Genomic DNA, 17,360 nt, shown 5'->3' on the forward strand with positions numbered 1-17,360 from the left:
CCCCATACAAATTGTTCAACTCCTGCATTTAAATATTAAAATTCATCTTTCCATGGGCAATCACTGATAGTTTCATACTGGGGTAAATGGATTCAAGGTGTTTTAAGATGGCAAGGCCCAAACATCTTTGTAATTTTAAAAGCACAGAGTGTGGTTAAGTGGTACAAAGAATCATTCTTCTCTTGACAGTAATCCACATTACTATTATCTCTTTAAAATGGTTTATGGTTTAATGGAATTTCTTATTACGGAGGCGAAACTTACTAAAGCATTGGATTCTGCACAGGTTAACTTCATTTCAAGGTCTTGGGGGCCGGGGGTAGGGAAAGCTGGAAGTCTGCCTAAATTGAAAGTGGTTTTAAAGAAATACTAATGAGTGTAACATAAGAGGGCCAGGAGGCCGCTGCAAGGTGAAATGAGGACACATTGTTCTGTATGAAGCACCTGTTTAAAACTAAAAGGAAAAACTTGATGAGACGGTTTTGCTAATTTTAAAATCTTGGTACATTTACTTTGATGTTTACCAGCACATTTATAATATCTTAGTCCAAAGAAGAGACTTCAAAACTGTTAAAGTCTCCCTCATCACCAATGTCCCCTAATTAGGAAGTGTGGGAAGGAAGGTGAAGTGGAATAAACACCTGCGGGGCAAGTTCAGCTGCATACTTTCCTAGTAGACTTTTTGAAAAACAATATTCTTATGCTTAAACGAGTGTAACTGCCTCGATATGGACATTCCATTAAATTTATAATGTAAACTAAGCAAAAGCAAAATGTCTAAAAAAAAAAATGTAGTTATTGACTCTGAACAATGACTACGAGAAAGTTCCACTAGAAGTTTAGCCTTGCCAGGAAACTTCATTAGCGCTTTTTTTTTTTTTTTTAAATCAACAAATCTACGTCTGATCTTTTCCCAAATATAAAAGTAACACCACAAAATATTAATTGATTAAGCTTATGTTCAAAGTATACTTCTTGGTATCTGTTTAAAAAACACACACCCAAACACTAAATGTGCAATTACAACAGCTACTTACTAGGAAACAAAACAAACAAACAACAACAACAACAAAAAACTAACAAAGGGAAACTAAACAAAGGTTTCTATGCTTCAAGTACATATTTCATACTTAGGTCTTTTGTACAAACAAAAAACGAAGCTGCTAAAACTCAGGTGAAGTACCTGGCAATGAGTATATATACAATAAGTGATTATGGCTGTTTTTTTTTTGTTTTTGTTTTTGTTGTTTTTTAATAATTAGAACTTTGTGATTATTCCAAGAAAAATTTGGAATTCTTCCTTTGATGCTGGAACAGGGCCAGCTGACTGTATACCACTCAGTTTTATGTCCTGGTGAGCATTGTGCCTAAAGAGCTTTGACATAATCGGTATGATGAGATAATCCCAGCTTTACTGGCTTGGAGAACATTCTAGTATTAGAGATATTTCCTCTCTGATTTCTGTGCTTGGTAGCTCAACTGAGAAGAGAGGATAAATCAGCCCTGTTGACTCTGTTTAATTAATAAAGACCCATGGTTCATACAGTGAGATGCTCCTACTTAGTATAAAAAATTTAGAGGTCTGGAGAATAAATGAGGCTGACTATGGAATGTAAAAATCTTCCATCTGAACATACACTACCTCTGGCAAATGTTCCTGCAGAGAGTGCATCTGACCTGATTTGGGGCGCAATCAATGGCAAGTTCAGAGATATCTGAAAATCTAAAAAGCATAATACTACTTGCCTCTGAGTGTTTGCCAAATCTGTTGTTGGGAAACACTAATATTCGATCTAGGAAGAAGACGGTGTTGTGTTTTCTTTCTTCCATAATATTAGTAAATTGAAAGACATATTTTAGGGCCTATAAAAAAAAGCCCTAAGAGAACATGCTTTATTTTATTGGCAAAGAAATCTAAGTGAATTATTTAAATCCCATTATAATTACCCTCCTTATGCTTCTTACCCTCCTAGCATGCAAAATGCTTTCTTTCAAAATTAAAATTTAGGACAGCCTTTAAGAGAAAAGTGGTTTAAAGACAAAAAGTACACTAGCTTTGAAGAAATTCATTCTTAATAACTGTCTGTGATGATGAAAGAGGTTCTTCTGTTAAACTCCATTATAAATGTCACTATTTATATATCATCATGAATAGAGCAAGGGTGCATATATGATTTTATCATGATGAAGATAAGGTTGTAAAATAATGTGACTAATTAACTTGCAATGTCTTTTTTGGAGGGGGTGGGAGGTAATCCTACGCATATAATATTCATATGAACAAGAAATTAAAGACAAGTAATATGTGTTAATTCAATCTGTTTCTAGCATGAGTATCTTGGAATTGCTGGAAAATTTTACAGCTGGCCATAAATGGCAAGTAGTAAAGACAATAAAAGATTTAAACTTAAAAAAGAATCCCAACTGAAAACAAATTGGACAAAAAGAAAAAGAAAACAAATTGGAAGGTAAAAACAGAAACTGAACCGTGTCAATAAAATTATTAAAAAGTCACCAAACCTTGGTGAGGCAGCACATAATCTTGCCAGACACTGGTTATGAGGCTGACTAGGAATTAGTAATAAGAATCCATTCCAAAACATGCTTAAGAGAAAATCACAAGCTGTTTGTTTCTACTGACATATAAGGAGTTCCCTCTTATATAATTTTGGAAATATATGCCTAAAATCAAAATGGATATTTCTCAGTAATTAACTCTGTAAATATCACAATAATAGTTCCATATTTTGTAATTAAACATTTGGAAATCTAGTGGGACTCTGATCAAATATTAGCAGGATCCCATCCAAACCCTTATGGTCTTCAAGACAAACTTCTTTTTGTTACATATTTATGGCAATTTATATAAAAAATATATATCTTTTGAAAATTAAAAACTCTAATTAAAAAACCTTTGTATCTCAGATATCACATTATTATAAGAATCTGAAGTTATAGTAACATGTTACTTATGCATAGTATTGGAAAAAAATTGCCATCTCTAGACCTGTAAAAGATGAACACTGAAAAGAAAATTCCTGAGAAAAATATGGAAAATATAAATTATATCCTTTTTTTAATATCCTTTGAATCATATACACAGGTTTTGATTGCTGTCAGTTACTGTACAGAGCGAAAACATCCCAGATCCAGAGCTGATACAAAGAAACTGTTCTACAGTCACAGATTACAGTTTTGGGCAACTCTTAAAAACTGATGCTGTTTTTCACTGTGATAGGATTCCAGAATACAGAAGGCCTCAAAGAACATGTATTTATACACTGGACTATGAGATACTAATGAACACAGAATTTTCAAGTTTGTGTATTTGTATCTTCTTACATTCCCTTTGGCAGTGCCCACCAAACTTTACATCTTCTCTTCCATATCACAGCGTTGTTACGAGGAGGTTGCTGTCCAGAAGCAGACTACCTGCCCTGACTATCCTTATGGGAGCCTGTGTCTAGGTCCTGCCAATCAAGGTGAGAGAACTGATGCTTGTCTTTTGTGGACAGGGGTTTTTAAGGACCTGGAGTGCCGTCTCTACTCTTACTCCTCATCTGCTAAATGAAGGCAGAGGACTCTGAGGACCAAGGAGATGAGGAGCCATGAGTTAGGAGGAGCTGGAGTACCAAAGTCACCAGCCAAAAGCATAGAAAAGCCATTCGTCCACCAGGAAGCTCTGCATTGACTGGTATGGGAGCATTAAGCAAGTGAAAGGTGGTGGTTTATTACAGCAGTTAATGTCATTCTAAATCACCGTCAAGCAAGAAGAGAGTATTTCAAGATCAAGCTGTGACTATCACTCCCTCAGTACATACAACTTCTCCAAACTAAAGAGGTTGGCTTTCTAGAAAAATACAGAAGATGGGCAATATATATATATATATTTTTTTTCATGCTACTTTAAAAAGGTCAAAAATCAAAAGACTGTCAGAATATAGATTAATGAAAACTAAATTTAATTAGAAATAACTTTGCAAGACCACTGCCAGTTTCCAGCTTAAATTCTCACTTATGAACAAAAGTGCATGAAATACTAAAGCTACTTTAATTTGTAATGTTCAGCTGTTCCACATTTTTATCCAATAAAATAAGTTTAATGAACATCTGATTAAGTATGTTTTCTTAATTACCAAATTTGAAACTTAAAAAATACTAAAATTATTTGAAACAAAATTTCAACTAATTTTATACTTATTCTAATTTTCTTTTTCTTCTTTAAAAAAAAAAAAAAAGATTTATTTATTTATTTATTTATTTGACAGACACAGATCACAAGTAGTCAGAGAGAGAAAGAGGAGGAAATTTCAACTAATTTTATACTTATTCTAATTTTCTTTTTCTTCTTTTTTTAAAAAAAAAAAAAAAAGATTTATTTATTTATTTATTTATTTGACAGACACAGATCACAAGTAGTCAGAGAGAGAGAGAGGAGGAAGCTGAGCAGAGAGCCCAATGAGGGGCTCTATCCCAGCACCCTGGGATCATGACCTGAGCTGAAGGCAGAAGCTTTAACCCACTGAGCCACCCGGGCACCCCCTAATTTTATTTTTCTACCAAAGTTAAGTGAACTACACTAAAAACATAAGAACATGAATGTGCATATTTTATCAGAGAAGAACTGAACATTCTAAAATGACAAAACTGGATGGGACTTTGAGAAGTTTCCTCCCTCACCATCTCTATAGTCTTGACATGTTCTATCCAAATATTACCGACTCCAAAATGCGTAAGTGCAAAAGCCACTTAACCGTGAGTGCTATAAAGTAGAAACTTTCAATTATAGTAAAAAATTATGGGATAAACACCAAACATACCATCAACCTTTATAGTTCTCTCATCGACTCTACAATACTATTTCTAGTAGTGCCATCTTGCCCTTGTTAATCAATGAACTTAACTGACTTATAGGAACTTAGTTTATTTTGAAGAAGAGAAAAAGTTATACTTATTATCCTCACGCTATATATGAGAAAACTAATACCGAGAGAGGCAAAATAACTTACTTCAGGTCATAAAACTGTGTTAGAGCCTGGATCTGGACTCAAATCTGACTTCTGAGAGTTTAGCCATTGTGTTTAAACTCTTCCCTGAGGCTCTGTTATTTAGGTGGGTTTCAACAATAATGTGTATGACGATTCTGGGATGGGTTAAATGATCACCTAAAAGGGCTCTTCAGACTTACAAAATGAGGTAATTAAGGACGGGCTGACTGATCATAGATTACATAGTCTAAAATATTTTTTAAAGCCCTTGCCACAAAACTCATATTTTTATTAAGTGGGAATAAAAAGTACTAGCATGAAGCCTGCTTCCCCAGAAGTTTTACACTTTTCACATAGTGAAAATGAATTCTTACTATGTCTGTCTTCTTGCTCACCAGGCTGTTAACTTCTGGAGGGCAGAGAAGCATTCTTTGCGTCTTTACAATCTCAGTGTCAGGCTCACAGAAAATGGGGGTCGATAAATGTCTGATGTATAGATCCACCAGACTTTTCACTGGTATTTTTATTAAACCACAGGTAAAAAAATGCTCAGAAGTGGTAAACTAGCTTATTTATGATTAAGGGCCAGATAAAACTATCTTCAGATGGGATAATGCAGTCACCTCACTCTAAGAGATTCAGAAATATGCATAAAGAGACTCAACTTTATCAGGAAAGCGTTCAATTGATTTAAATATCCTAAACATCACCACATAGCCAGGACTACTAACCCTTTTCACCAATATTCTAATATCCAAGTAACTTGAAAAGGTCTATTCATCTATTTGGTGAAAGGTCATAACTGAACCACTATGATAATCCAAACAATTTTGATTAGAGTTTATTTCCTAAATAACCAGAGTTATATGTAAACTTATTAAAATCCCAGGATTTAAGTTATAGTTGCTTACATTGAACAAATACTATTTTTTTTTTAAGACTTTATCCATTCATTTGGTAGACAAAGATCACAAGTAGGCAGAGAGGTAGGAAGAGAGAGATAGGGGCAACAGGCTCCCCGCTGAGCAGGGAGCCCAACGTGGGGCTCGATCCCAGCACCCGAGACCATGACCCGAGCTGAAGGCAGAGGCTCAACCCACTGAGCTACCCAAGTGCCCCCGAACAAATACTATTGTTAGCTAAACAAATCTTGTGTTAACTGGTAGAGTATAAAATGTTAACAAAGACAAATAGATGTGATGCTAAGGGGTGGCTAAAAGCTTACACTACCCCTCAATTCTCTAACCATTACTGAAGTGATTTTACTATCCTGCAATTTTCAGCCTCTGAAATAACTCAGGATGCAGCCAAAGCCATGTTTCTAGGCATCCAACACCCAACAAAAGGATGCAGACTTTTCCTAAAAAGGCCTAGTTAATGCTGACACTAAGTAACAAGGTTCAGGTAAGGTCTAAGAAGACCCTCCAGCCCCCTCAATGTTCTAGATCATTCATTTGATATGGATGTTTGGGTGTGTGACAGCTAGATCAAACTTGACATCTGATAAGCATTTTGTAGTTTACAATGTTTTTTTTGAAAGTGATTTCCCAATTTGCTTTTCATACAAAGCTCATAAACCTGACTTGTCTCTACAAGTTTTACAACTGAAGAAACCGAGGCTCAGGGTGTTCATGTACCCTTAGCTCACACAGTTTACTATTCTTTCATACAGACTATGCAGACCTGGTTTGAAATCCCAGATGGCCCATGTATTAACTGGGTTACTATGTGTCTCTGGGAAAGTTACTTGAACTCCGAGTCTCAGTTTCCTAATCTAGAAAACATGCAACACCTGCCTCAAATAGTGTTAAGAGATAACATGTATAAATCCTCTAGTTCCATGCCTGATGTATTTTAGGCACAAGTCATAACCACTACCCTCTCCCCTCCACCTCTGACTCCCTGTATTAGTTTTCTATTAGTGCAGTAACAAATTGCCACATAAAATTTAGTGGCTTTAAACAACACAGATTCACTGGCTTACAGTTCTGTAGCTCGGAAGTCCGACATGGCTCTTGCTGGGCTAAAATCAAGGTGCTGGCAAGGCTAATGTTCCTTTCTGGAGGCTCTAGAGATTTCATTTCCTTGCTTTCCCAGCTTAACGGCCACCCACATACTGTGGTTTGTGGCCCCCATCTTCAAAGCCAGAAACACCGCCTGTCATTCCCTGCTTCCACTTTCCTATCTCCTTCTCTGAACCTCTTCTTCTGCCTCCCTCTTCCACTGTTAAGGACTCATGGGATTAGACTGGACCCATCTGGTTAATCCAGAATAATCTCCCTATTTTAAGACCAGCTGATTAGCAGCCTTAATTCCATGTGCAAACTTTATGCATGGAACCTAATGTATCCAAATGTTGTGGAGATCAGCACGAGACATCGTTGTGTGTGTGTGTGTGTGGGGGGGTCATTATTCTCCTTGCCACATTCCCCCTCCCCTTAGCTGCTTCATCTACTAAAGACTTGGGCACAAGGGAAAAGCCACTGGCTTGGATTAATTCTTGCAAATGTGCCTAAAACCTGGTAAGTATATAAGAAAATGATATACTGCTCTGTAATGGAGACTATTAGATAAAGAAAAATAAGGGGCTGGAAAATTTATGGAAAGTAGTTTAAGATAAAGAAGCAACTGTTGTGAACTGAATTGTGCCCTTACCCCCTCCAATTCATATAGTGAAGCCCTAACCCCTTAGGTGGGCTATATTGAGAAACAGGGCATTTGGGGAGGTAAAGTTAGATGAGGTCATGGAGGTGAGGCCCTGGGTCCAATGGGACTGACGTCCTTGTGAGAAGAGGAAGAGACACCAGAGCTTGATCCCTCTGTGCACACATGGACAAGAAAAGAGGCCATGTGAGGACACAGTGAGAAGGTAACGGTCTGTATCCTAGGAAGAAAGGCCTCACCAGAAACCAATCCTAACGGCATGTTGACCTTGGACTTCCGGCCTCCAGAACTATGAGAAAATACATTTTTGCTCTTTAAGCCAGTCTTGGCAGTTCTAGCAGATTGACAGAGCAACCGAATGTGGAAGGGAAAGTGTTTGACAAATAAGTTAGTATTTGTTAATTAACTTAAATAAAGGGTCCTGGAGGCAGAGATAACTCCACATTTGGCTAAATAAAAGTATAACCCCAGAAAGGTGATGAATTTCCCAAGTACTTCTTGCAATCCCAGAGGATTTGCTTACAGTATCCCAATAAAATGCTAAAAAACATGCCTGATACCTTCTACCTGTCACTGGTTAAATGGGGGGGAAAAGGAGTTTGATGCAGGCTGTCTAGATCTGGATGTTTTATTCATTTCAGTGGGCTCTGCCACTCTGAATAACCCAAGCCAGCTGGCTGGCCTTTCGTTTAAATGACAGTTGCTCATCTAGCACTTCGTACTGCTATACCCCCTTCGTAGATATTTATGGAAAATCCAGAGCTAGCTGTCTCAGGCTCCTGAGCCATGCAACCTCTCGGCTCCTGTCACAGGGCTTCTGTTTTGGCTAGTGGTTTCTATTTGCAGCTGTGCAGATGTTGTCATTTACAGCCCCACCACTGTCCAATAGCAGTACTGTAAAATAAAGGAAGGGAGGGCGAACTAACCTCTGTTCAACACTCACCATGGGCCAGGTATTTTGTCAGGGGCTAACCCCTCCCCACCCCCCCACCCCCGTATTTTATTCAATTCTCAAAACAAGCCTAGGAGATATAAACCACTATCGTTTTTGAATGAGAAAAGGGGATACAGACAACTGAAAACAGCATCAATTATACCAAGGTCACCCTCTTAAGTCGTGCATAAATACTAGAACCCAGGTGTGTCTGACATTACAGTCTGTATTTTTTTTTTCCCTCATCAATTGCTTCCCCAAATTGGCAATGACAGTATTCACGCATTTGATAAATGTTTACTCAGTCTCTGTCCATACCAGGCACTGTACTGGTTAATGGATAGTCTAACAGATGGTTACATCCAAACCAGTGCGTTGAATACAATTTATTCATAAGTAAGAAGTGTTTGGGGATAAAATATGTCCTCCTTCAAGCCATCTTTTGATTTCTTCATTACAGTCTCATGAAGAATGAAATGCTCAGGATTCTCAAGCATGTAGACGAGAGTGAGGAGCTAACATGCACTCTCCTTATCTATGCTGAAGTTAGGTGCACAGAAACTGCCTCGTGCCTCATCAATAGTCATCTGTGAATGGGTATTTCTTAATGCACCCAAAATGAATCAAAGCAGCCAAATTAATGAGGTCTTCAGAAGGAGGGCTCCCAATAGTGTCAACTAAAGTGGAACTAAACTAGTCTGCCAAAGACTTAGGAAAAGTCAAAAGTAGCAGCTTATTATTTCCAATCCAGAAATCATCCTTTTCCTCTCCAACCTCCCCCCACCCCAATCACCCGAATTTGTAATTACATTAGAAATACCCAACATAGGCTATACTTGTAAAATAAAGTTAGGGGGTAAGAAAACATAACCTCCAATTTTTTCTCTTCTGTGTTCTCTATATAATTTATAAATGAGAGGACACAATGTAACTTAAGCCTTTAATTAATACAGTAAACTGACAATGGCAAAGTCTGATTCAAATATAGGCTATGATCCACATTCTTTCCTCCCTGGGAACAACCTAATAGGATGTCCTACCTCAAGTCAATGAAGACAATCATCTAGGGTCATTAATTTCTCTGACTGGAGAGAAATGAAGACAGCCATGCCTTCCAGAAATCATTTATCTTTTAGAGTCATTAAAGCAAAGCTTTTAAATACTATCTTATAAGAACTTCTTTGGGTGGCTTATCATCATTTATTTCATTATTTCAACCTACCCTCTGTATTATTACTGCTCACCTTGGCAGAGTTTCTGCATTAGCAAAATGCTCTAGAAGACCAAAGATGCAAAGATGAGGCATGTGCCCCTACACCTCTCCCCCCTGCACCCACAGTAGACCCTACTGACAAGACATCACCGAGGATGAACACAGCTTAGAATTCTTCACAAAACCATGTTTGAGACAGTGAGTTGAAATCTATTTGCCTTCCCTGCTCTAGACCGAAACTTGTTTCATTCAGAAATTACAGACTTCCTAGGTTCTACTGATAGACATTTGAATGTCCTAAGTATACTTCTACTTATGTAATGGACAAAGTTTTTATAACACGAGGAGAGATCTCACACTGAAGGCATATCAATGCAAATAGACACACGGAGAATTATAAGTTTAAGTAACTTTCAAAAACATATGATTAGGGGGTGCCTGGGTGGCTCAGTGGGTTGGGCCTCTGCCTTTGGCTCAGGTCCTGATCTCAGGGTCCTGGGATTGAGCCCTGTGTCGGGCTCTCTGCTCAGCGGGGAACATCCTTCCCTCTCTCTCCACCTGCCTCTCTGCCTACTTGTGATCTCTCTCTCTGTGTCAAATAAATGAACAAAATCTTGAAAAACAAAACAAAACAAAAAACAAAACCCAAATGATTATACCTACTGGAAAACTCACTAATCACTATACATAGCATCATTCCATGTTTGAAGCTAGTGTCTAATACTGACATATATGTGTTACTTACACAGATGTATAGGTTATACAAACATACACACACATAAAACATACACATATACACATATATAAACATGTATGTTTATATACAATATATACAAACTATGTGTGTGTGTGTGTGTGTGTGTGTATTTACATATATTGTGAAATAGCACTGTGGTAGGCATCCTTTAAGACAGGTCCCAATGATGCTCACCTTTTGGCAATCTTACGCTCTACACTGTACGAGGGTTGGTCTGTGTGACCAATTCCGTATGGCAGGAGTGATGGTATACCACTCACTTTTAGGATTGGTTATATAGACATTGTAGCTTTTGTCTTCATATTTCTCTTGCTCTTACTCTTTCTCTTTTCTCTTGTTTTGGGGGAATCCTGCTGTCTTGTTTTGTGTGGCCCTATGAAGAAAGGCCCATGTTTTGGTGAGGAACTGAAGCCTCTTGCCAACAGCCAGATGTGTGAGCTTGGAATAAATACATCAGCCCCACTAACGCACTCTTTAATCCCTAGCCTTGGCTAATAGCTTGATCACACCTTCATGAGAAACCCAGAGAGAAAGAGTCAGAATGACCCAGTAAAACCACACCTGGATTCCTGACCCTCTGAAACTGGGTGAGAAAATGTTTACTGTTTTAAGCTGCAAAATTTGGGAGAAATTTATCATGCAGCAATAGAATTCACATGATTATGATCATCAATCACAGTGAATCTGAATTTTTCAACAGCAAAAGAAAAGAACACAATGAAAGCAATGCAGCAGTAATGTCTGATTTGTAAGAATTAAAATTAGGTTTTACTGCTAAACATAACTCTCATAGTAATTTTGTTAAATTTTATAACACATTTTAAAGTGGAATCATACCAAAGGACAACTGTAAATCTATTAATAGTATACCATTTTCAAAGGGAAGAAACTGGGTAGGAAAATGGTTAAGTAAATCAGATAATTTCATCATAGCACCATCATGGTAACTGACATTTGTTGCTAAATTTAAGAATGCTGCAAATCTCTAAAGAGAAAATATGGAAGTCTTCCCTTGAATGCACTGGTATGTGTGTGTGTGTGTGTGTGTGTGTGTGTGTGTGTATTTATATGTACACACAAAAGTGAGGCAATATGCATATCTATGCCTATATGCATATATATACACACACATACATATAAACAGACACATGTTTTTTAGTTCTGTGAAATGCTGGCTCTAGCAATGCCAACATTTTGATTAGATTTGTTTATACCAGGTAAAATGCTTTCTTCTCTTGCATGAGAACTTAAGTAGATGACTACAAAGTATTATTAGGTGTGCAATGGACATGTGCAGGAATATTCAATGAGGACTATATTTGTCTGGGCAGTCTTGGGACAGCACTGACAGTTATTCCTTTGCCTGAGGCTTGGCTTCCATCAGATGGAACAATTCAATTTCCGGGAAGACAGTGACAGGTGTCAGTTTCAGGGAAGAGATTATATGTATACAGGCCATTATCTCCTCCAGTGTCCTGGAAGGGCAATTTCAACCCGTTCTTCTTAAGTAAACGTGAGAGAGGCAATGACCTGAGTTCATTACTTGCTATTTCCTGCCTCCAAAGTAAATGGTACCTGGTAAATGAACTACTCCTTCCTCAAAATCTAAGGCTATCCAGGCTCAAAATTTCAGCTGGAGTAAATGAGAGGATGAAGAAGAAAAAATAAGACAAAAAAGCTACACAGTTCCATGAAGGACATACAATGGATGTCTATGTATGCAGCCATTACGGACGTGGCAACCTCACCTATCTGAACCCAGCAGCTAGGAGCAGGAAGTAACCCCCATCAGAATGTTAAGAGTGAGGGGAGGGTGTGGGGCGGGCTGAACTTGGCTGGAAGTGTGTACTTTGGCTCAGGTGCTGTGATAGGCTTTTCACATACATAAGCTCATCCATTCTGGACAAGAACCCTACGAAGTGCTAATATTCTCTCCACTCTGCAAATATGGAAAATTAAAGCTCAGAGAGCTTAAGTAAACATGCCTAAGGTCGTTCAGCTATCCTGTGGAGACACCAGCATTTGGACCCAAGTTCCTCCAAATCCAAAGCTCAGGCTCTTCTTTCCCCTGTATCAGATGGCTTTCCTATAGTCCGCTCTACCTGCACTTGACTCCCACAAAGCCCTGCAGGCCCACACCTATTCACAAGTGATTCACGTGAGTTTGATGGTCTGGCGTCCTGGCCTCCTCAGATGAGAAATGCCTGGGGAAGAGGGTGAGGTGAGTAAAAGATAAAAAAGGAGAATGGGGATAAGGTGATGGCCAGGCACATTGACAGCCGCAAGAGAAAGATAGCTGGGTCTCGTTCTAGTTTATATCGCTTACATTCCCCCGCAGAACTCACTAAAGATTTTGTTCAATGGCCTCATTGTAGGAAGGCAGGTTAGTATCTTATTAAGTAAAACTTTGATCAAGAATAGTGAGGCTAGGGGGCGCCTGGGTGGCTCAGTGGGTTAAGCCTCTGCCTTCAGCTCAGGTCATGATCTCAGGGTCCTGGGATCGAGTCCCGCATCGGGCTCTCTGCTCAGCAGGGAGCCTGCTTCCCTCTCTCTCTCTCTCTGCCTGCCTCTCTGTCTACTTGTGATTTCTCTCTGTCAAATAAATAAATAAAATCTTTAAAAAAAAAAAGAAAAAAAAAAAGAATAGTGAGGCTAAAATAAATGCTGGTGCTTGAATGGGGCTAACTTCTAGCAGAAAAACTAACTCAGGCAAGCTACCCGTTCCTCCAGGAGGCTAAGGAAAGGAAGCACTGTCGAGTGTTAGCTTTTCTTATCTTGACTATTTGGCCTTTCTAATCTCCAGGAGATAACTAAATATTCTTAGAACCAAGTTTCTATTCTGCTATTTAAAAATGGATAAGGTAAAGAAGACAAATGACCAACAGACACATGAAAAAGTGCTCAACACCACTGTGCATCAGGGAACCACGGTGAGAAGCCACCTTACACCAGTCAGAATGGCTAAAATTAACAAGTCAGGAAACGACAGGTGTTGGTGAGGATGCAGAGAAAGGGGAACCGTCCTACACTGTTGGTGGGAATGCAAGCTGGTGCAGCCACTCTGGAAAACATCATGGAGGTTCCTCAAAAAGTTGAAAATAGAGCTACCCTACGACCCAGCAATTGCACTACTGGGTATTTACCCTAAGGATACAGATCATAGGGGAAGGAAGGGAAAAATGAAACAAGACGAAACCAGAGAGGGAGACCAACCATAAGAGACTCTTAATCTCAGGAAACAAATGGAGGGTTGCTGGAATGAAGGGCGGTAAGGAGGGATGGGGTGGTGGGGAGATGGACATTGGGGAGGGTATGTGCTAAGGTGAGTGCTGTGAATTGTGTACAACTGATCAATCACAGACCTGTAGCCCTGTAACAACACATTAGATGTTAATTAAAAAAATGAATAAGGTATGGAGCTCTCCCTAAACCAAGATTTGTTTAAAAAATCTTTTGTCACATGGAAACATACGACATTAAAATAAGGAGGTGGAGGTGGTAAAGCGTATGTGTGTGTGTGTGTGTTGGTGTTTTCCTCCTGTATGGCCTTGACCAAGTTAGCCTCTTTTCCACAGTTTCTCCAACTGTAATGATGATACAATAAGACACAATGATATCTACCATTGTCCTCTGGGAAACAAATCTATCTTATCATCTCTTTCCTGTTTTTTTTTGTAAGTCAAGATTAAGGTCTAGAAAGAGAATTGATGGGCTTCCAAAAGACAGGTTTAAGGAATATATTTAGGTTTAGGTTTGCGGGATATATTTTCTATGCTGGAGTAGACTACATAAATGTAAGTGTCTCTTTCTGTTCCTTCCACAGGACTTTGAGTTGGACCTCAGGGCAAATGGCTTGTTTTATTCTTTCTCTTTTCTCCCCTCCTTGGATGCTATTCTTCCTTGTGGTAGGAGCCCAGCCCAAGACTATTGTTCTAGTCTGCCAGACACAGTGGCTTAAGCCAGCTGGGTACCAGGCAAGGGGAAACACTCACCATTTGGCTGGCCATCTCTTGCTCCCTCTTTGTCTTTGGTGATCAGTGATTGTGCCCTTGATATTCTTTCTTCACATGGCACTAGTTAGGTGCTGACACTCAGCTTTGGGTTAGTATATACTACTGAGAGCTGGCTGTGGCTAAGGAGTCCCCACAGGGTCCAGATTCATTTACTTACATTTTTTTAAAGGCCTTTGAACCAGAACCCCGGTAAATAATTGAATGCTATGTTTGCCTTCCTTTGATCAGGCATTTCTTTTGGGGACTTTCTAGGAGATAGGCGTGGCTAAAGGCAGGATGCAACTTACCACCACCATAATACCATCCTGATAAAAGCCAATTGGTGTCCATTTTCTGAACTGCTGGGAGAATTAAATGATACAATGCACAGAAATATATACCTAACACACGCCTGGTTATCAGGTTTTGGTCAATAAATGGTCATTTTCGGGGTACTTGGGTGGCTTGGTCGGTTAAGGGTCTGACTCTAGATTTCAGCTTTGGTCATGAACCTGAAGTCATAAGATCAAGCCCTGTGTGAGGCTCTGCATTCAGTGGAGAGTCTGCTTGAGATGCTTTCCCTTTGCCCCTCCCCTTGCTCACAAGCGCTCCCTCTCTCAAATAATAAATACATCATTACAAAGTTAATATGAGTGAAAAACCCAGTGAAAACGTGAATGTGGTTTTTCATTTTCCTGCCACCTCTACAGTACCATGATTCAAATATTCCAGGAGCTCAACAACGTTAACCCAGTGTATCAGGGCACAACTCTCCTTCAGAAGAGACATGATTCATGTAATCTGTGCATGGGATTCCTGGGTCCTCTATTCCAAAGGTCCCTTTCTCCATTCCTTATAAACTATGTCTTTGTTTTATTACATTTTGCTAGAGAACACAAGAAAAAAATACATCACAAAAACACTCTGCCAGGTTTATCCCTAGTTTTTTTCCCCTCAAATCTTTTAAAATATGAAGCTTTTGAATTCTCACTGTTTCCAATGGTCATATGATTTTTTATGCCCAACCCCCCACCCCTCGTTATGGGCTTCTCCATAGGGCAAGTTAATCACAACTACTGGGCATCTACAACGTTCAGAGTTCTATGCTAAGGGCTTAACATTTAATGATGTATGAAGTAGGACATACTTCTCTTACTTTATGATGAGAAAACTGAGATAAAGAGAGGTACAGGAACCTGTGTAAAGTGACAGAGTTTGGGCGTCCAGAATCTAGATACTGCTTTGGAAAATACCTGCACACCTGAAAGGACATCAAGGACATTATCTCCCTTTTCCTCTCCAAATGTGTAACAAGAGTACATTGCTAGAAGGGATGATAAAGGGAGTCTTAGGTCTCAGAGTCTTTGGGATTCCCATTTGTGTTCTCATAATGTCAATTCTGGCATGACGGGAGCTCCTCAGAACAGAGTAGAAGTAGATCAGTCTGCTTTGTCCAGGGTAAAACTAATAACCAGCTCAGCAGATAGAATATGTATTAATGTTGAGGCTTTCAAAGAGACCTAGCTTTGAAAGAGTCCAGGACAGAAGAATCCTGGAGTCAAAAGACTCTGATTCTATTCTGGTTTGGTAATTTAATAGCTGTGGATTTTTGGGCAACTCCTGCAAGCTCTTATGTTCTTCATCCACAAAACAGCGAAAATAAGGCACACATACCTCAAAAGGTGTTCTGAACTGAGATAGGATTTGTTCACATTATGCCCCATTTATCTGTTAGTTATTTGCGGCCTGCCTTTCCTCCCTAATATATGAACTCCATGACATCAGACAACTAGTCTGTATATTCTACCACTGGATCTCCAAGGCATGGAACATTGCATGGCACAGAGCAAATGCTCAAAATATATTTGCAGAATGAATGAACTTTATAAACTGTAAAGCATTAAAAGTGCTGATTATTATTAGTATTACTGCATTAAATATTAAGAAGTGTTAAGACATACAAAGTTGATTTTTTTCATTAGATATTAACTCTCATAAGTATTAATACTTTTAGCCAGAAGTGAATTCAGGCAGCCAGTATTTAAGTTCAGATTGTGATCTTGTTCCAACTTTTTGCTGTTTCCCTTGAAATAATTACCAGTTTCCCCCCAACCCAACGATATCTGATATTAGCATTTAAATCACATGAAATGAAAATGGTGAGGCTTCATTTCTTGTTACTAATTTTTGTAACCTCCAAGAGGGTTTCTTGGTTTTGCTGATTATTCTGCAACTTCCAGGTTCTCTCCAGATGTGAAGGAAATTGCTTACTTGGTTGAGATGCTTGTACTTACTTGATGAAGTACTTGATTCCATCTGCTGTGTAAGCTTCCTCCCACCCATAAGGTAGATCTAGAGTGAAGGGAAACCAAAAATACACTTAATAAGATGATAAAGATAACTTTATTTCCTGGATGCAAACTTCCCACATCTTTACAATTATTTGAGTACATTTCTTGTACAAAATAATTTTCTCGAAAGGAGGAATTAAAACAGTTCAGATGAGCTTTCAGATTCAGCATCTTTAGGACACAATAAATAAGTCTGGAACAGTTAACAATCTGCTTTAGTTGCATTAACTGGATTATGACTTGTCATTTACATGGGGTGAACATTTTTGTCAGCAGGATTCAAGCAAAAATTTTTGGTGCAGGCGATGGTTTTTGCCTGAAGGCAGAAGGATGGACAAGACAGACCCTGCTTCTCTATTTTGGCTCGACATTTCCTTAATTGGCTCCCTTTACGTGTTTTCGCTCAGCTCTACAGGGTACTGGTGCATGAGTGCCTGATCAGCAGGGGCTTGAAAGTAGCT

The 17,360-nt window shown here is 38.8% G+C and overlaps 1 protein-coding gene across 9 annotated transcripts in view; it reads right to left on the reverse strand.

Moving 5' to 3' along the window:
- The window catches only part of STXBP4 (syntaxin binding protein 4), a 270,874-nt gene that overhangs the window by 111,820 nt on the left and 141,694 nt on the right, over window positions 1-17,360 (reverse strand). For all 9 annotated transcript variants that reach the window (XR_006384565.1, XR_006384564.1, XR_006384562.1 and 6 more), the window contains one exon: window positions 16,843-16,900. Coding sequence is in view for 4 of the 9 variants with exons in the window: in XM_044248640.1 (XP_044104575.1) it covers window positions 16,843-16,900 (58 nt within the window). In the remaining 5 variants the exon portion in view is untranslated. The remainder of the gene's footprint in view (window positions 1-16,842; window positions 16,901-17,360) is intronic.

The sequence above is a fragment of the Neovison vison genome, chromosome 5 (assembly GCF_020171115.1).
Source record: "Neovison vison isolate M4711 chromosome 5, ASM_NN_V1, whole genome shotgun sequence".
Classification (NCBI taxonomy): domain Eukaryota; kingdom Metazoa; phylum Chordata; class Mammalia; order Carnivora; family Mustelidae; genus Neogale; species Neogale vison.